Below are 19,354 nucleotides of genomic sequence, written 5' to 3'. Positions count from 1 at the left end.
GGCAGAGGCGGGGCAAGGGGAGGCGCAGGCAAGGAGTGGGGCGGGCGGCGGGCGGCAAAGGCTCGCCCGCCCGAAAGGGGCGGAGGTGGGAGGGTGGGAGGGGAATCGGCGCGTGGAGTGAATGTCGGGCCGTGCTGCGCAGGCTGTGAGCGCGCGCTGTGGCCGCCGCCGCGCCTTGTTGCCCGTCACGATGCACTTTTCGGCGTTGATCACGACGACGCAGTCTCCGACATCAGCGCCCGGGGTGAACTCGGGCTTGTGCTTGCCCAGCAGGAGCTTTGCGATCTCGGACGACATCCGCCCCAGCCGCAGCCCCTCCGCGTCCACCACGTACCACTTTTTCGCCGCCATCGCCCTATCCTCCGCCTTAGGCATCCACGTCTTCTGCCCTGGCATCATCGGCGTCGCGACCGGCACGCCCGCCTCCATGCGGACGGCGGCGGCGCGGCTCGCCGGCGGCGCGGGCAGCGGCGAGGGCAGCACGTACGCGCAGCTGAGCGCAAAGGCGGAGGCGAGCATGGCAGACAGCTGCAGGCAGCTCGACAAAGCTCCCGGAAAAAGAAATCGCGCCCATTCTTTCTTTCTTTCGTGTGGGTGAACCCTGCCCAGCCCCCCTCCGTGTCGCGATGCGCTCCCCACTCCCGTTCCCCTATGTCCCTGATCGTCCTTGCAGCAACAACAAACAAAGCCAGGCGTTCGTGCACGGTGACAAGGAGAAACCAGAGCTCACCCGGCAGTACAACGAGGGGTACAAGGTCGAAACGGACACCTCTACTGTGAGATGGGTAAAAAGGACCAAAAAAGAAAGAAAGAAAACAGACAACCCAAGGGAGGGATGGGAGGACGGCACGCCGCCACCACACAGGGATTTTAAGGAGAGGGGTGTGATGCGCTAGCCGTCGCCCACCCTAGGGAGTCTGCCTCTTCCTATCTCTTTTCGCAGTCTCTCGCCGCTTCTCGCTGCAACCTTCATGCCACCTCGCGGCCGTCCCACTCTCGTCGTTCTCTCCCTTGTCACTTCCTCCTCTGTCGCGTCATTCTCTTCTGCCTCGTCCTGCGCCGCCGCCGCCTGCCGTTCCCTTGTTCTCTCGGCTTCTTTCGCCTTTCGGCGCAGCTCCGCCCTCCTTGCTGCATATCCTGGCCCCTCGAGTCTATCGAGCTCCCCTCGAGCAAGGACCACATTTCTGACTCCCACACCGATCATTTGCCTCCAAGTCATATCATTGCTCAGGTCCACTCTCTCTTCGAACACTCGTGCCTCTACGGATGATGCCGGCGCTGGGGTCCCCTTCGGATGCATCGTGACATCTGACAACTGAATTTCCACTGGTTCGTCCTCCTCGGAGTCATCTTCCCCGTCCTCCTTCCGTTCGGCTCTTCGCTCGGTACGTTCGGTGTGGCTCACCCTCCATGCCGTGAAAAAAAAAAGGACCAGCCATCCTTAGCACGGATGGCTGCGAAACAGGGAGCGCAGCCATCCAAGGCGCCCAAGGTGCAGATTTCGAGGTTAGCCCTCGCTATGTGTAGGCCGTCCTAAACTGCGTGAGAGAGAGCCTGCGTTGCGATCCTATCTTCGCGCGCGCTGCGCTTTTCCGAGGCGACCAGCCATGCACGCGTCGACGCTGCTACCTCCTCAGCCTGTCGCGCACCCACCACCCCCTCCTTTTCTTCCAGCGCAACCACGGCCACGGCCCTCCGGCATTCGCCTGCGGGTTGGCGGGCCTGCACTGGAGCACCACGTTGAAAGGGCAATGGAAACTCTACGTGCAGAGAAATTAGCACCGATCACAATCACAATACGTGTTGTGGACGTGGATGGTGTTTGTATCACGCTGCATGAGGTCTCGAAGCAGGAGCAAGGCGCTGCCAGCTTTGCGATGCAGCACCGGCGTTTGTGCCCCGGTTTGTGCCGCGTCCCGTGCCCCCGAGTTCAATTTAAAACACATTGCTGTGAGAGAGAGTTGTTTTGTTTAAAGTCTTACACACCTCCTAGCATGGAGGACGGGCCCACACGCACACACACGCTGCACACGATTGGCTCGGGAGCCGACACGAGGCACGCTGGCCGTAGCACTGGGTGGGTCCGGACTGCTGGCGGTCTCGGGCACCGCACCCGTGCTGCCACAAAGCACAAAGAATGTGCTGCCACAAAGCACCACTAGCTAGCGATTTCGCGCGGAGGGCGTAGTGAAGTGCTGGGGCGCTCACTGTGTGTTATTCGGGTGGGGATCCATCAGTGGTAAGCGGCTTTAGTCACAGATCCAAGCTCAGAATTCAAAAGACGAAGGACTCACTCTCGCACAACAGTCAAACCCTGACTCGGGACTCGCCGCGCGCAGTGTAGCGAAAAAACGTGTAAACGTCGGAGTCGTCAGTCGAATTGAGAGAAAGTATGTCTGCGCCCCACACACCGCTCACGACAGGTCCTGAAACGCGCCGCTGGCAAGCAGCCTGGCGATCATGGTGGCGCCGGGAATGACGACAACCAGCGAGACTGACACGGCGATCATCTAATCCGGTCGCAAATGCAAAAGTGATGGAAATGACGAAGAGAAGCAGCTGGTAGGAGGAGGACCGAGAAGATGCCACACGCAACGTGCTCTTGCCACAAGCACGAGTGAGGCCGACATTGGCCCGCCTCCAGTCAGCGTAGCCCTCAGGGTAGTGCCAGACGCGTGCGAGGAAGCGAACCTCTGGTGCACTGACCTGCGGTTGTTGAGAATCGGTTGCTCCTTCAAGAAGCCCGCCAGCTGCGCCTCGCCCAGCGTGCGTCACAACAAGCTGACATCTGCGTCGCCGTGACCAGCAAACAAGTACTCGGACTTGCCCGCGAGCGAGATCACTTTAGCCGTCAGAAAGGTGAACAGGATCACGCTGGTCCAGGCCTAAGCTCGCCAAGCGAAATGGCAAGCAGGAAGCCAGAGAGCACGGCGATGATGTCGCCACCGCCGACCTTGGCCTCGAGGACTGCTTCTCCTGCTCCTGCGCGGAAGAGGAGCCTCTTGCGCGAGCGCTGGTAGGCTCGGTCTCGGCGTCGCCGGACTGCTCATCTCCGGATACCTTGCCTCTATTGGTGAACATGGCGGGGTGCGTGTGCGGCGTGATCTTCGGCGGGGTAGCTTTTACGTGTGCGCGCGCAGCCCGGCGCACACCCGCCGGCCTTTCAGCGGGCGTGAAGAAAACTTTTGGAAAGGATCGCTGTAAATAAATAAATAGAGCAGTCATCTCCAGGGAGAGATGGGCAACGCACACGAACACAGAGGGACAGTGCGCACCCCGCCCCGCTCGCAGGGCGTGCATCACGCAGGTGGACTGTATGACTCCTCGGGTTTCTGGGACTCAGAGGTGTGCTAGTCGCTATTCTCCGACAATTCCGACATATCTGACGGGCAGTTCGGGCTCGAGCGGTCGCGGTCGCGGCCAGCGCGTGAGGCCTGGCTAGGGTTGCCGGGCGAGAGCTCGACCCACGCGCCGGAGCGCGCGTGGTGCTTGAGCAGCCGGGCGGTCGCCGCAGCCACCTCGAAGGGTAGCTCGTCGAGCCACTCGCCGAATGTGCCCTCGTCCTGCGCCGCAGCGAGGAATTGCTCACCTAAGCCGTACGCGCGGCAGGCCCGGTAGAGCGCCTCGTTCTGGATCTCCTCCGGCGCCTCGGAGTCGTAGCCGCAAACGGAGAGAGGAAGCCAACGCGACGTGCGCAGAGGATGAGGATATAAACTGGGACGACGCAGCGGAGGGGATAGGCGAGGGAATCGAGGGACCGGAGGGCTTTCGCGACAGCGACGATGACGACGAAGAAAGGGGAGGGGACGGAGGGGCGACACGCAGGAGGGGCGAAATCGCTAACGGCCCGAGCAGAGAGGGCGACGGCGGGGCACGAGGGAACAACGGAGACGCCACCGATGACGCGAACCGAGGCACGGACGCCGGTGGGGACGGGGAGGGCGACAGCGACGTCGAGGTTGACGCAACCGTATCGAGAGCGCCACCCAAAGGGGGGCGGACAGCCATGGAGGTCACCGAATGGAGGGCGAACGGCACGATACGAAAAGGCAGGGCGAGGCGGATGGAGAAAGAAGTGCCGAGAAGGCCATGGTGGAGGGGAGGGACGGGAGGACGAAAGAAGGGCGAGGAGGACGAGCGGCCCGCACAGGTCACGAGCAGACGCAGCGCCTGCTGGCCATTTCGAGACATTCGCCAAGAACGCTAGCTACATGGGAGGGCTTCGTGAAGGATGGATTGAAAAACATTCGAACAAAGAAGAGGCGACGGGAGGAACCGGCGGAGGATGCAGTGACGTGACACACACACACACACACACACACACACACACACACACACACACACACACACACACACACACACACACACACACACACACACACACACACACACACACACACACCGCTCACCCACGCGCACTGGGCCTTGCACTTTGAATGCCGTGGGGCTCCTGTCGTCAGACGTGGAGACGCGAGGGTTGCCCCCCCTTGCCCCACCACCTCGTGTGTGTGGAGAAGTTTACCTTACCTTACCTTACCTTACCGCGTTAAACACACGGGGCCACCCAGTCCGGCGCCACCCTCTCCGCCGGCAGCTGCACGGCAACGAGCCCGGCGTCCTCCCACCGGTCGGGCGACCTAAATGGACGGAGCGAGGGTAAGGCACATCGCCACTCGTGGCCGGTTCGACTAGGCTCGCGCGCCGGGTGAGGCTGGTGAGGATGCGAATGGCCGGGGAGGTGTAGAGGACGCGCAGGTAGCCGGGGCCCGAGATGGGAAGCGCCAGCGTCAGGCCGCCGACACAGACGGTGCCGCCGTCGATCTGCACGCTGAAGTCCTTGGGGCACCGCTGCGCTGCGTCCACCGCCTAGTCAGGGAGCGACGACTTTGGGTGAGGGCAGCTCTGGGTGTCTCGGGGCAGCCGCCGGTGCAGCGGCATCCTCGAATGCACCGCCCGCGGTGATGTGAAGCGCCGCGCCGACAAGTTCTGCGTAGTTTAGCACCCGCCCGCCGTTGTCGGAGAAGGAGTAGCGCTGGCCGGCCACGTTCGGCGAGGGGAGCAGCCGCGACGCCCGCGACTGCGCCAGCCGTTGCCAGCGCGGAGTTTCGGCGCCGCAAGTGTAGACTGTGATCCACAGCCCATCTCCGAACCGCGCAGCGTCGAAGGGGACGCACGCCGACGATAGGTCGCGCACCGCGGCAACTGCGGCCGCCTCGTTGGGCGGCTCTCGCGCCGAAAACGCGTCAGAGAGCAGCGAGACGAGCGCCGCTTCGCGGGCGGTGACAGGAGATGCTGTGCGCTGAAAGAGCTTTGGGAGGCCGCCGACCCGCAGGGACGTCGCGGGGAGGAGGAGGAGGAGAGCGCTGGCTGGGCGGAGCATACACAAACAACCCATGCTCCGGATCGGCGGCGAGCTCCCTCTTCCCACCCGACACTTGAGCACTGGATAGGGTCGATTCCGCATGGTACGGGACCCCTCGATCGTCTCGCCCTCCCTCACTGGTGTGTTCATGGGGGGGGGGGGGTCATAACAAACACGGTACAGGATCGAGGTGCACGCTGCCGAAGCAGTGTCGTCCCCCCTCTCCCCGACGGCGATGGCGGTGTGACCGATCGAGCTACAAGAGGAGCGCAACTCCAGCACACATCCCAGAAAAAATAAAAAAATCGTGAGTCTCGCTCGAGTTTCTCCCTTGCTGGTCTGTTTTCTTTCTTTCTTTCTTTCTTTCTCGAGGTGGATATCCTTTGGCCGCGTTGGGTAGCGAGGATTGGTGTGACGCGATCCACGCAGGCGTGTTTTCTGACGGCCGACCGTCAGTGCACGGAGTTGCCCCTTCTCCGACTGCCCCGGCTAGTTCCCGAGGTCGCCGGGTGTGACCCCTGCGTCCCTCGAGACCTAGCGCGGGTGGGTTGGAGTGGGCTCGCTGCAAGGAAGGGCTGTGTAAGATGCCGATCCCCGTAGTCCGCCCGCAGGTGATTTGTTAAATTCAAGATGGAAGCAGGAAGCGTCCATCCCGGCGGTGGTTCGAATCCACACGAGCCGAGGGGTGAAGGGGGGGAGTGGCCTGAGGACTGAAGCTCACCCATTGAGGAAGTGAGAACTGCTCGGCTCACCCCTGATCCTGCTGAACAAGCTCCCCTTGTAGCTCGATCGGTCACACCGCCATCGCCGTCGGGGAGAGGGGGGACGACACTGCTTCAGCAGCGTGCACCTCGATCCTGTACCGTGTTTGTTATGACCCCCCCCAATGAACACACCAGTGAGGGTGGGCGAGACGATCGAGGGGTCCCGTACCATGCGGAACCGAAAGAAAGAAAGAAAGAAAACACACAACCCAAGGGAGGGATGGGAGAACGGCACGCCGCCACCACACAGGGATTTTAAGGAGAGGAGAGTGTGAAACCGACCCTATCCAGTGCTCAAGGGCTCAATTCTTCGGTCACCCTGGCGGCGGCAAAGGAGCACGACAGGCTGATTGCAGACAGCCTGTACGAGCTTGTCGGCGGCGCGCGAGTTGGGCGCGAGGATGTCCAGTGGGTGCGGGCGCTCAAGCAGGCGCGTCTGCCAGTCAATATGGGCGGCATGGGCTTGACCAGCGCCGAGGACATTCGCGGCGCGGCGTGGGTTGGTACGTGGGCTCTCGTCACGCGGCCGATCCGCGAGCTACACAGGCCCTTCGCCGATCTCGACGTCTCGACCGCGCCCGGAGAGTGTTTCGACGAGCTGCGAGAGGCGCACACGCAGCTCGTCAGCAGACACGACCTCACCGACAAGTGCCAGCGGAGCTGGCGGACGCAGGTCGTGTGCCGGGAGGTGGTGAGCCCGGGCACTGCGATCAACGAGGCGAAGGCGGAGCCGAGGTTCCGCTTCTACCCGCACGGGCTGGCGCCGGCTGCGGAGCTGCTTCCCCTGGCCCAGTTCTCGTCCACCAACGAGTTCTTGCACCAGGCGCAGCGACGGTACACCTCTGGCGTGCACCATGCTAACTGGCTCGACCTTGCCAAGGAGCTTACCGACGAGGCGCTTCGCAGCGGCGGCCGCAAGGCGCCCTCCAAAGGCAACAAGGTCGGAAAACGCAAGAACCACAAATGCTGGCGAGAGGCGATCCGTTTTGTCGCCGTCAGCCAACCAGGGGCCGGCGCCTTCCTCAACGCCATCCCCATGCGTGATGACATGAAGATGGAGTCCTGGGCGATGCGCGTCACCGTCCAGCGCCGCCTTGGGCTCCCCCTTGATGTCGCCTGCCAGGCGGTGGAGGCAGGCAAGAGGGCACCCAGCGGCCAGCTACACGACGTCCTTGGCGACGCCGCGATGGTTAACCCTCGGTCAAAGCATGCTACAAGACACAAATTTCTACTCAAACGTTTGGTCAAATGCCTCCGCTCGGCGTGGGGCATGATCATCGAGATGGAGCCGACCGCACACCTCAGTTACAGTAATCCAAAACAACCTGACGTGGCGGCGGCAAACATCGGCAGGGGGCACAGGCGCCTCGTTGCCGATTTGAAGCTCACGAGCTCGCTTGCGAGCACGGGCAAGGACACGGCCGGCGACGGAGAGCTCGGCTGGAAGGGGGCCTACGTGCGCTTTGGCAACACGGAGACCGGGCTGCTCAAGTTGGTCAAAGGGCGCGGCAAGTGGTCTCCGTCGGAAGCGACGGCAGCGGCGGTGGCGGGGGAGGAGGAGGAGGCCGAGGAGGAGGGGGAGGAGGGGGAGGAGGAGGATGCCCCCAAGGGAAAGCTCACGGAGCAGCCTGGCGATTACCCCTTTGCGCGGCAGCAGGATTGCGATCTACGTTTGTTTGACTTTGAGGCTTTCGGAGGCTTTGGAAAGGAGGTTCGCAGCACCCTGAGGGAGGCGGCGAACCAGCTGAGCAATAAACTTTCGCACGCTCAGCACCTGGACGAGGTCACATGGACCACCAAGAACTGGCACGGGCTGCAGATGCAGCGCTTGTCTGTCGTCCTCCACACCGCCGTGGCGTGGCAGACGGTGAACGAGCTAGCGTGCGGGGAGAGCGGCATTGTGCATGGTGCGGAGTGCATTGCCGTTCTTAACGGAGTCGCTTAGGCGGCTCCGGTGGTGAGCCTGTGTGTGTGCCAGTCCGCGCCAGTCTGCGCCCTTGTCGTGCCAGTGTGCTGTGAGAGAGGCTTGTATCTTAAGAATTCTTCCGCCGAAGCGCCATAAAGTACGCGTTAGGGGCCGGCGTCGCCGCCGGAAGAAGGCGCGAAAGAAGCAAGAAGCCTCGTGCAGCTTTCATGTTTGGCAGCTATTTTAGCGGGCAGGCGACGACGGCGGAGCGGCTGGCCTACGTCCTGCTCGCGCTGGCCGTGCTCGCCTATAGCTCTGTGACCATCGGCGCAGAGCTGGGACTGATCGCGCCGAGGTGCAGCGACCTCCAAGAAAATTAGTTGAAAATCTTGGCCTCCACCGCTGAACATTTCGCCAGGACACACCTTAGTTGATGCGCGCGTCCGCCTCACACTGCTCTCGTCTCGCGTCTGCGAGGTGCGACCTGCCATCTCGCGCCGAGCCTCTCAAGTATGGCAACCCGGACTATGTGGAGGTGTCGCCTCCGAGATTCACGTGGCGCCACTAATTCCGTACCCGTCTCGCCAGCCACACAGCTCCGCGCGCGCGTCCATCCCGCCATACCCACGATTCGTCACCAGGACCCATGCAAGGGTGTGCGTCACTGGAGCCTCCTCGGCTTCACGACCTGGGAGTGCTCCATCTGTGCGCGCATCCTCATCTCGATTGCCGTCGGGACGGTCATCGGGTGCGCCTTCGCTCGGCCCCGTCCCCGTCGAGCGCCGCCCGCGCGGCTGCTTTCCTCGCCGCCGCCCGCACTGCCTGCTGTCAGCGCCGCCGCGCCGCCCTCGCTACCCCTGCAGGTGGGAGCGCTCGCTCCGCGGCCACACGGCGACAGGCATGCGCACCATGTCGGTACTGTGTCTCGGCGCCTGCTGCTACTGCATCTGCTCGCTCTTCTCCTTTCTCGACGGCCCCATGGCGTGGGACGCCTCCCGATCCTCGGCCGCTATCCCGACTGGAGTCGGCTTCCTCGGTGCCACAGAACCCCGCCGCCCGCCCCACCGCCCACCGCACATTCACGAGGCGCGCACGGCCCGCCCACGATGCGTCCGTGGCATGACCAGGCGGTGCGACCATCTGGAAGGGCAAGAGCTCGTCTTCTGGAAGGGAGGTGTGTTCGTAGACGCCACCAGAAGATCCCGGCGCGTCCTTCGAGGGCCCCCCGGCTCGGGCGCGGTGTCCGTCAGGACCCCTACCCTCGATTTGCTACCTCCCCCCTCGCGGTCGGCCCTGTCCCCTCCACAGGAGATCCACGGCCTCACCGCCGCGATCCTCGTCTGGCTGACTGCCGCCGTTGGCAACGCGATTGGAGGCGCCATGTACGTGCCCGCCCTATTCACCACCGCCGCCGCCATCGTCATCCTCAACACGAATGCCATCGAGTTCATCACGGCCACCGCCGCGTCGCGCAAGCGGAGCCGCGACTCCAACTCGACCCTGCAGCGCGAGCACCATAGCGCACTCACGTTGCTCGCGTTGAACCTCATCACACTCACGGCGTTACGCCCTCATGGCGTCCGTACCTCGGCTGAGTCTCGGCTGTATCTCGGTCACATCTGCGCTGTAGGCGCTCGCCTACGCCCTCCTCTCGCTCGCCGCACCCTACCTCGCGCCGCCCTGCGACCGGACGGTCGACCCGTCAAAATACACGGCAAAGTACTCGAACCCAGTGTACGCCGCCACGTACGACCCGTGCTTCCGCGACCGCCACGCGATCCTAGGAGGGCTTTCGAGGTTCGAGGCGGACCTCTGCGTCCGCCTGAGCGTTTCCGTTCTCCTCGGCGCGATTATCGGCTACGAGCGGAAGCGGAGCGATCGCGGCGTCGGAACCCAGAACCTAGATGCCGCGCGCACAGTCTTGCATCCTCGCAACAGGCCGCTGCTTCAGGCCAAGCTCGTTGCCACATTGCGACCTCTTCCGCCCAATCACGTTGCCACATTGCGACGGCTCGTGACCGTTTCGCCCATTGCGTCCTCCTGCAGGCATCCAAACCATGGCGCTGACGTGCCTCGCTTCGGCGCTCTTCGTCGCTGGCGTTTCTCTTGAAGTTTTTTGCCTCTTCATTGCGACCTTCCGTGAATAGGCGCTCTACACCTTTGGAGGCATCTATTGCGAGCAGACGGGCCCGTCGTCCTGGGACACTTCGCGCGTGGCCTCATCGGTCGTCTCGGGCGTCAGCTTCATCGGAGGCGCGGTGATTGTTAAGGGCAGCGACAAGAACCCACACGTCCACGGCCTGACCACAGCCACTTCGGTGTGGCTCTCGGCGGCGCTCGGGCTCATGGCTGGCGGCGCGCTCTACCCGGTCGGCTTCTTCGCCGCCCTCACCGCAGTCTTCTACTTGCGCTTCGGCCCGCGCTCCTACGGCACGGCGCCGGCGAGCCTCGCGCACAGCATTTGGGTGCCCGCCGGCCGCGCGGGCGCCTCCTCCGCCGCAGCCCCATTGGAGGAGGATCCAAAAGGGGAGGAGGGTCTCAAGTCGTAGCCTGGGACGGCGCCGACTCGCTTACGTTGTGGAGCGACGACCATCCGCTTTTAAATCTTGCAATGGCCGTATTTTCACCTCCCGCGGCACGCTTTCCCCTGACTTGGACCACTAAGAATTGGCTGGGGCTGCAGAAGCAGCGTATCTCAGTCGTTCTTCACACGGCAATCGCAGAGCAGGTTGTGAATGAGCTTGCCTGTGGCGAGGGTGGGCGGGTGCACACACGCACCCCTTTGGGGTCACAGCCCCCCCCCCCCCCCCGCCCCCACGACTTCTTTTCCCGCACTAATCCCGACCCCCGGTTTTTTCGCTGAGGTTTTCAAACTTGTTCTATCATAGTTAGCTGCTAAGTGAGAGCAAGTGGCACATCGCGTTCTCACCACGGTCGCCGCTCATGGCGCGGCGCGCCTGCGCAACGCGGCCCCGAGAGGGGCCGCCTGGCCACCGCTGCCACTGCGCCGCACGGATTTCACCCCACTTTCGCGACTGTGGCCGTCCAACAGTCTGCCGGCGCGGCGGGCGCATTCGAATGCGCCCGCTGCGCCGGCAGACTGTCAGTGCTATCCCGGGCGGCGCGCCAGCGAGCCCGGACGCTGGCCAGCCGCGAGGACAGCGCCATCGTCATCGGCGTCTCCTGCAGCAACTTCAACAGCACAAGGTAGCCGGGTCGGAGGCCTCCCGCCGAGCTGCCGAGCCACCCCGCACCCGCGCCACCCTGCCTCAGGGAGTCAGTTGAGAGGGTGCGCAAAACCTTACCAAAACTGGCACGGGTCACGCGCCGCTCGGGAGCCGCGGCGCAGCCTCCAGAGACTGCAACGACAGCGAGCATACGCGCACGCGACTAAGCAGCTAACTCGAGGGGTTTCCTCAATCAACCGAACGCGCTAGGCTGGCGAAAAAACCCGGGCGCCGGATTAGTGCGTTGTTCTTTTCGGTTCTTGTTTTTAAAACCCCGCTCCTCGCTCCATATGTTCTTTACACACGCACCCCTTTGGGGTTACAGCCCCTCCCCGCCTACGATTTCTTTTCCTTCTTGTTTAAACCCCCGCTTCTCTCTAAAAGAAAGAAAGAAAACAGACAACCCAAGGGAGGGATGGGAGGACGGCACGCCCCCACCACACAGGGATTTTAAGGAGAGGAGTGTGGTGCTAGCCGTCGCCCACCCTCGGGCGTCTACCACTTCCTATCTCTCTCCGCAGTTTCTCACCAATTCTCGCAGCGACCTTCATGCCACCTCGCGTTCTTCCCACTCTCCTCTTCCCCTGACTCATCGCTCTCCTCGGCCTCGTTCTGAGACGCCGCTGTCGTCTGCCGATCTCTTGCTCTCGCTGCTTCTCTCGCCTTTCTGCGTAGCTCCGCTCTCCTCTCCGCGTATTTTGGTCCCTCGAGTTTATCGAGCATTCGCGCGCAAGGACCACATTTCTGACTCCCACTGCGAGCAATCCCGCCCTGTCATGTCGTTGCTCAGGTCCACTCTCGTTTCGAGCACTTGTACCTCAACTGTCGGTGTTGGCACTGGGGTTCCCTTTGGGTATATCGTGACAGCTGACGGCGGGATTTCCACTGGTGTTTCGACTGGTTGGGTAGTAGTCTAAGTTCTGAGCCTCGCGGCTTAACGGGTCTAAGTGTGGCTAGCCACGCTGGAGTGCTTACGCGGTCTAAGATCAGCGGGAGCCTCTTACACCGGCTAAGTCGGCCATGGCACGCGATATACGGCGCTCGCGCCCAAATTTTCTTCGCCTGCGCGGCGGGCGATCGATCCTCCTCATGCTCAGCAATCGCCGCCTGGGGGATAGGGGCGGGGATCCTCTCTCTTCCCGCCATCGATGCCGGGGCTCAACCAATCCGGAGAGGTCATTACCAATTTACCATTCCTCCATACATCCCCTCCCAGCTTCAACGGCGGGCGTCTAGGAGTGTGTCGTCAACTGGCCGGTGGTCATTCAGTGTGGTGGGGTGGGTTTCGTGACCGTCCAGCGTCGATGCCGCCTGACTTACCTGTTCCCCGCTGGGAGGGGGAGGGGGGGGGGAGAGGAGGAGGGGGGGGGGGGAGGGGTACCGGGGGGGCGGCATGGAGGGGGAGAGGAAGAGCAAGGGCGAGAGAGGGCAAGGGACCGGGCGCTGGCATACCAGGGGGGGCAGGGTGGTGGGCGGCGACCGCCGCATACCGTCCTACGGCGGGGACTATCGCTACGCCAGGGAAGACAAGGGCGTCGAAGTGCAGCTGCTGCTGTTCGAATCGTTCGGCGGGTTCGGAAAGGGGGTCCGTGAGATCCTCAGGAAGGCGGCGGACGTACTACAGAACAAGCTGACGCGGGCCCAGTACCTCGATGAGGTGACTTGGACCACCAAGAGCTGGCTGGGGCTGCAGAAGCAGCGCATCTCAGTCGTTCTTCACACGGCAATCGCAGAGCAGATTGTGAATGAGCTTGCCTGTGGCGGGGGTGGGCGGGTGCACGGAGCTAAGTGCCTCGCCACCCTCGCAGGAGTCGCTTAGGCGGCTCCCGTGGTGTACCTGTGTTAGTGCCAGTGCGAGCCAGTCCCGTGCCCAGTCCTGTGCCCAGTGTCGTGCGAGGGAGTTTCGTTGTAAAATTCTTTTTCCGTGTATTTAAATTCTGAAACTACGCGCTCTCGAGCCCCCCGCACAGACCTCAGCGGCTGCGCCGGGTCTCGTCGGCGCGCGGGCCGCCGAAGGGCGCGAGAGAGCCGTCCGCTGGCGGTGCCGTGCGAGACACCGCCCTTCCTATTGTGCATAGGGGCTAGCCGCCGCGGCTTGACTCGGTGACATGGCGTCCGCCGTGAGCCCGCCCGCCACGCTGCTCGCCGACATCGCCGCCGGCGACCTGACCTCGCTGCGCGCCCTCTTCTCCGGGCGGCAGACGCGCGGTGCGTCACTCGCGGCCCAGCTCGACGCGCGGCTCGAGACCGGCGACCAGGACACGCTGCTCACTTGGGCCGCTCGGCACGGGCAGGCCGAGGCGGTGCGGCTGCTGCTTGAGGCCGGCGCGAGCGTCGGGGCGACTGACGGCGGCGGCCGCTCTGCGCTGTACATCGCGTGCCAGGAGGACTACCTCGAGATCGCCCGGCTGCTCCTCGAGGCCAGCGCGGCGGTCAACCAAGCTGCGCGCGACGGCGTCACGCCGCTGTACATGGCAAGCCAGAACGGCCACCTCGATATCGTCCGGCTGCTCCTCGAGGCCGGTGCGGCGGTCAACCAAGCCAAGGCCAATGGCGCCACGCCGCTGCTCATCGCGTGCAGGAGCGGCCACCTCGACATCGTCCGGCTGCTCCTCGAGGCTGGCGCAGCGATCGACCAAGCCAAGCAGAACGGCGCCACGCCGCTGCTCGCCGCGTGCCAGAACGGCCACGTCGAGGTCGCCCAGCTGCTGCGCGACGCTGGCGCTTCGGTCAACCAGGCCAAGGAGAACGGCGTCACGCCGCTGTACATCGCGTGCCAGAACGGCCAGCTCGAGTGCGCCCGGCTGCTGCGCGACGCTGGCGCGGCGGTCAACCAAGCCAAGCAGAACGGCGCCACGCCGCTGTTCGCCGCGTGCCAGCAGGGCCACCTCGAGTGCGCCCAGCTGCTGCGCGACGCCGGCGCTTCGGTCAGCCAGGCCGCGGAGGACGGCTGCACGCCGCTGTACATCGCTTGCCAGCAGGGCCACCTCGACGTCGCCCGGCTGCTCCTGGAGGCTGGCGCGGCGGTCGACCAAGCCAAGCAGAACGGCGTCACGCCGCTGTTCGTTGCGAGCCACTTCGGCCACATCGCGGTCGCCAAGCTCCTCTCCTCCTATGGTGCCTCCCGCGCCGCTACGCCCTTCGGCACGCCCGAGGAGGCCGCAAACAGCCGCGGCCACGCCGACCTCGCCGCTTGGCTGGTCGCCAGCCGCGGCTGGACGCCGCTCGCGCACCTTGAGACCCTCACCGCCGCCCGCGCTCTCTCCCTGCTGCGCAGCGGCACAAGCCTGCACGAGGGCGAGCCGACGCCGCTGCAGCGCGCCGCGGGCGGCGAGGGCGAGGCGGCGGCGCTGATCCGGCGGGCGGCGGCGCCGTGGTCGCCGGCAAGCCACTCGCTCTTCCCCGCGGCGGCGCGCGCGCGGGCGGCGCTCCTCGTCCTCTCGCTCTACGAGATCCACGAGCGGCACCATCTCGACTCGGCAGGAAACACGAACGGCATCGCGGCGCGCGACTTTAGCGCGTGCCTGCTGCGCTTCGCGATCACGCGCGAGACGGAGTAAGGGGTAGCTAGGGTACGCCGTGTGGATTTTGCATCGCAATTTCTTTTTCCATTACATTCCTATGGTTCCTGTTCTTTTTGCTCCACACTGGGGCCGAGACCCGAGACAAAATTGCTAAATAAATAAAACGGACGGCTAGCCGGACCCCGGACACCTCTGGCTCGTTGTGCGAGTATATGGGCCACGATGTCTCAAATATGAGGGGTTTTGACTACTACCAGCTCCTGACGCTATCCCTGGCAGCTCTAATGGCCAGGATCAGTAGTGTTGTGATAGAGGGTGCCCATACTAGCGCAGGAGCTGCCACACTCGCCCGGACCGTCCCCTTCTGGGGCCGGTTCCGCAGCCCGCGAGAGCCGACCGCGGGGCTGTGCCGCGGGTGCCTACTGCCGAGTGCCACAAACACTGCGCCGTCCCGCCATCACCTACAGGCTGTCTTGTGTGATGGTTGGGATGTCCAAACGCCACCATCTTGGCTCTTGCGACCTCAAACCCGCGAGCTGTATGGGTGGTCCTGACGTCGACAGACGCCCGATGACCACGGTGAAGCTGAGCCGGAACGCGTCGACAAGTCTCGTCTGAGCCCGTGGCGGTCGCCGGCTGAGTCGCCGTACACGGGCCGGTACCTCAGGCGTCACCTCCGCAGCCTCAGGTCTCACACTCCATCACCTCCGCCGGGACGCCGTCGGTGGCACGCTCGGCGGCGACTTTGTGGCAGCCCCACAGCGAGCGCGGCATCGAGCCTGTTCGGTCTGGTCGGTTCGCGGCACTCACTGGGTGCCAGGGAGTGCCGCCGACACGCGAGCGGTGCTTCCTGGCGGCGCGCGCCGGCTGTGGGGCTGCCACAAACTCGAGACACGCTTTTTGGGACATTTTCGACGCTTTCTCATGAAATGAACTCGGGGGCACGGGACGCGGCACAAACGGGGCACAAACGCCAGGCTACAAAGACGGGGAGGCACGTAGTGACGCAGGGGAGTCTAGGCGACGGCGGCGTCCTCCGACGCCGCGGCGAGCCTGAGCTCGGTCGCAATCTCTTCCGCCGCCGCGAGCTGCAGCGCGACTGACATGCGCTGGGCCTGCAGCGAAAGCCACGACCGCGTCGACCAGCTCGCCTCGTCCTCGTGCTGCCGCTTCGAGAGCTTGTTGCGCACCTTGTCCTTCATCTGGTAGAACAGCCGTTTGACCGCGTTGCACCACCCGCCGAAGGTTTCAAACAGGTACATCTGCACGTCGGTGTCCGAGCGCGAGAGGGCGTGCGCGTAGTCCGCCTTCTTGTACGCCACATAGCCGCCGCCGTCGCTCGGCCTGAAGTCGCCGTCCCCGACAGCGCCGCGCTGCTCGAGGCCGAAGACGTCCGCGCTCGTGCCGGGCTCGGTGTTGCCGAGGCCGACGAAAGCGCCTCGCTGGCCGACGTCCTCCGGGTTGGAGGAGAGCGAGTCCTTGAACTTGACGTCGCCGATGAGGCGCGAGCGCGAGCGGCCGGCGCCCGCCACCGAGACGTCGGGCCGGTAGTCGTTAGAGTAGCCGAGGTGGTCCCGCGGCTCCACCTCGACGAGCATGCCCCACACGCTCCGCATGACCTTGGCCAGGGCGGCGAGGAGGCTGTTGTGGCGGCCGCAGTGCCCGAGGCGGCCGATGTTGCTGGCCGCGTCGCCCAGCGGGTCCTGCACCTTGCCGCCGCGCGCCGAGCAGGTCGGCGCGCCCCGCGCGAGCGCCTCGTCAAGTGGTAGCCCGAGGCGCCGCTGGACGCTTTTGGCCCATATACTCGCACAATATGCCCTCTACTAGGAGATGGGTAAAAAGGAACAGGTCCCCGCCCTGCGGTCTTTGTGCAGGGTTCTTTGTGGGTGTGGTCGGCGACAAAATTGCTCGCTCCGCCCGCAAGCGTGTTTTCTTTTTCGCGTGCTCAAAATTCTTTTTCGCGCGTTGGATTCGAGCTGTTTCGTGTTTGGGGGGAAGGGTAGGGGTAGGGTGCCGGGTTTGGGGTAGGGGGGTAGGGGGTAAGGGGTCAGCGGCGAGGCCCGAGGGTAGGGGGGTAGGGGGTGCCGGTGTGAGGTGCGCGCAGCCCTCGGCGCCTTTGCGTTAGGGCTCTGAGCTGGTTCTCGGCCCATCCACATACCACAACGACCCGACGGCGGACCTGTCCGAGCTGCGTGAGACGCGGGCGGCGGGCGCGCGGAGGGGCAGCGTGAGGTGACGTTACGGCTTTTGGAGGCACCTGGGGGTAGGGGGGTGTGCGCGGGCGCGCGGAGGATGAGTTACTCATTGTAATCTTGAATGGGCTTGGTGTGGCCCGGGGTTTTTTCTTACAAAATGAACTCGGGGGCACGGGACGCGGCACAAACGGGGCACCGGGGTTGTGCGTTTATGTGAGCATAGGATTCCTACGAATTCCTATGAACAGGGCTCGGCTCGCCGACTCACGAGACGGCCTTCACGGTGCGTGTGCAGCACCTGCTCCTCTGCGCCGCGCTCTCCACGCGGCGCGCAGCGCCGCTAGAGCGGCTTGACGGCGAAAAAGGCTTAGCGACTTTGAGGTGTGGAGAGACGATTCTCACACTTTTCGACTCGGATAGGGCTCGAGGCGCCGTTTGTCGAGACACCGTTCACGGGGCGAGTCGCACGTGTGTTCGCTACACGTTTGGCGCTGAAAGCGCGGCGCGGAGCGCCCTTGGGGCGGCGAGAAGGCGCTTGACGGCGTTCACGGTGTCGAGGTGTGAAGAGACGCCGTTCACACGTTCTGCTATGAGCAGGGCTCAGCTCGCCGGCTCACGAGACGGCCTTGGCGGTGCGTGTGAAGCACGTTCTCCTCTGTACGCGCCGCGCTCTCCACACGGCGCGCAGCGCCGCTAGAGCGGCTTGACGGCGAAAAAGGGTTAGCGGCGTTGAGGTGTGGAGAGACGATTCTACACTTTTCGACTCGGATAGGGCTCGAGGCGACGATTCATTAGACGCCGTTCACGAGGCGCGTCGCGCGTGTACTGTGCTACACGCCGGCGCTGTAGTACGGCGCGGAGCGCCTTTTGGGCGGTGAGAAGTTGCCGGACGGCGTTCACGGTGTCGAGGTGTGAAGAGACGCCGTTCACACGTTCTGCTATGAGCAGGGCTCGGCTCGCCGGCTCACGAGACGGCCTTGGCGGTGCGTGTGCAGCACGTGCTCCTCTGTACGCGCCGCGCTCTCCACACGGCGCGCAGCGCCGCTAGAGCGGCTTGGCGGCGAAAAAAAGACTTAGCGGCTTTGAGGTGTGAAAAGACGGTTCTCACACTTTTCGACTCGGATAGGGCTCGAGGCGACGATTCATTAGACGCCGTTCACGGGGCGAGTCGCACGTGTGTTGCGCTACACGTTTGTCGCTGATAGCGCGGCGCGGAGCGCCCTTGGCGCGGCGAGAAGGCGCTGTTCGGCGTTCACGGCTCGAGGTGTGAATAGACGCCGTTCAAGGAAGGTGAATGCGAGACGGCCTCTTTAGTGGCTGCGATTCTTTTCTCACGAATGCCGTGCCTTTTGTGGTGCCAGTCTGCTGTGAGTCTGCTGTGTAGGAGAATTCTACATGATGGCCTCGCCGGATGGTGCGGCCGAATTCACGTAAACGCACAACCCCGGTAGGTAGGTAGGTAGAAAGGTGAAGAACAGCCAGGCTCGGACTGGACACCAACGCGGTATGGGTGGACGCTAGACAGATGATGACGACACGCACGAGCGACACACAGACACAAACAGGCTCACAAGACACACAGCCAGCTGGCTGCCACACACCCTGAGTAGGCGTACACATAACTCAGGGCCACATCCTCCCTGTCGCCCCCCCCAGCACTCCAAGGCACCAGAAGAACAAACAAGGGCACAACAAACAACAGACAACAGGAAGTGACATGCGAGGCTAGAGCAGGCTTGCTCTACCTCCAGCAATCTCGCCGGCCGGCGAGGCACGGACGAGACCGTGTGTGGGGTCTAGTGAGGTGTCTATGGACGCTCTCCTCAGAGGCTAGCTGCCTGCGGCTAGCCCTATCTCGCACTCACGGGCAGTGACAATTCAATGGGTGAGTGTTTGCGAGCAGAGGCGCGTGGGCTAAATCTAGGCCGCACGTCGTGGCACTATGACGAAGGTAGACGTGCGGCCGCAGCGCGCCCGCCGCAGGCTCGGCGGTGCGCGCGTGTTAGCGAGAAAGTTGCGGGTGGAGCCATGCCCGACTTTTCGAAGGTGGGGCCTCTGCGACGAGTGCCAGCCGCGCTGCGGAGCGCCGCGTCCCGTCGGCACTGTCCCTGGTGCGTCCCGCCTTGGCGGCACACACTCTCGACGAGGACAGTCCTGCTGACGAGAACGTGTCGCGCGCCGGCGACGATTGCGGCGTGGTCGTTGTGAAGCGAAGACGGCACGACCACCGCCCTGCTTCGCAGACCGGGCAAGGAGGGGCCTGCTCCCGTTCCGCGAGGAACAGGAGGTTTCCCCCCCTCCCCCGGCCTGAGCCGCGGCGGATGGAAGGCAGCCCCTTGAGTCGAGGGCGGCGCGACCATTGCCCTGCTCGCAACG

The 19,354-nt window shown here is 64.0% G+C and overlaps 4 protein-coding genes across 4 annotated transcripts; 1 reads left to right on the top strand and 3 right to left on the bottom strand.

The window, feature by feature from the left end:
• Window positions 1-153: 153 nt before the first annotated feature.
• EMIHUDRAFT_72821 (hypothetical protein) lies at window positions 154-396 on the bottom strand (the record flags this gene model as incomplete). The annotated part of the gene is made up of 1 exon (XM_005781873.1): window positions 154-396. A coding segment is annotated over one exon (243 nt), but the record flags the coding sequence as incomplete, so codon positions are not given.
• Window positions 397-4,541: 4,145 nt separating this feature from the next.
• Window positions 4,542-5,422, bottom strand: EMIHUDRAFT_442756 (hypothetical protein). The gene is made up of 3 exons (XM_005781872.1): window positions 4,940-5,422; window positions 4,703-4,866; window positions 4,542-4,637 (listed from the first exon to the last, which is right to left on the bottom strand). Exons 1-3 carry the CDS (start codon window positions 5,393-5,395, stop codon window positions 4,547-4,549), a joined length of 711 nt encoding a protein of 236 aa, XP_005781929.1. The 5' UTR covers window positions 5,396-5,422; the 3' UTR covers window positions 4,542-4,546.
• Window positions 5,423-6,574: 1,152 nt separating this feature from the next.
• Window positions 6,575-10,581, top strand: EMIHUDRAFT_113726 (hypothetical protein; the record flags this gene model as incomplete). Its single annotated transcript, XM_005781871.1, has 9 exons — window positions 6,575-8,033; window positions 8,201-8,387; window positions 8,510-8,567; window positions 8,674-8,780; window positions 8,896-9,068; window positions 9,160-9,206; window positions 9,341-9,610; window positions 9,663-9,950; window positions 10,180-10,581. The coding sequence occupies 9 exons, from the start codon at window positions 6,575-6,577 to the stop codon at window positions 10,579-10,581; spliced, it is 2,991 nt and encodes a 996-aa protein (XP_005781928.1).
• A 339-nt stretch (window positions 10,582-10,920) lies between these two features.
• Window positions 10,921-11,410, bottom strand: EMIHUDRAFT_233859 (hypothetical protein; the record flags this gene model as incomplete). The annotated part of the gene is made up of 2 exons (XM_005781870.1): window positions 10,921-10,989; window positions 11,060-11,410. The coding sequence occupies 2 exons, from the start codon at window positions 11,408-11,410 to the stop codon at window positions 10,921-10,923; spliced, it is 420 nt and encodes a 139-aa protein (XP_005781927.1).
• Between the last annotated feature and the right edge of the window lie 7,944 nt (window positions 11,411-19,354).

This window comes from Emiliania huxleyi (genome assembly GCF_000372725.1).
Source record: "Emiliania huxleyi CCMP1516 chromosome Unknown EMIHUscaffold_198, whole genome shotgun sequence".
NCBI classification, from domain to species: domain Eukaryota; phylum Haptophyta; order Isochrysidales; family Noelaerhabdaceae; genus Emiliania; species Emiliania huxleyi.
The sequence above is the reverse complement of the archived record's forward strand: the minus strand, read 5'-3'. Positions and strand labels throughout refer to the sequence as shown.

Bases quoted from the DNA above. Each gene is read 5' to 3' on its own strand.
- EMIHUDRAFT_442756 (XM_005781872.1), bottom strand. From the start codon at position 5,395: ATGGGTTGTTTGTGTATGCTCCGCCCAGCCAGCGCTCTCCTCCTCCTC. The intron at 4,867-4,939 runs GATGCCGCTGCA...CTCCCTGACTAG, and splicing joins CCGCGGGCGGTGCATTCGAG to GCGGTGGACGCAGCGCAGCG. The intron at 4,638-4,702 runs GCGCGCGAGCCT...CCGTCCATTTAG, and splicing joins ATCCTCACCAGCCTCACCCG to GTCGCCCGACCGGTGGGAGG.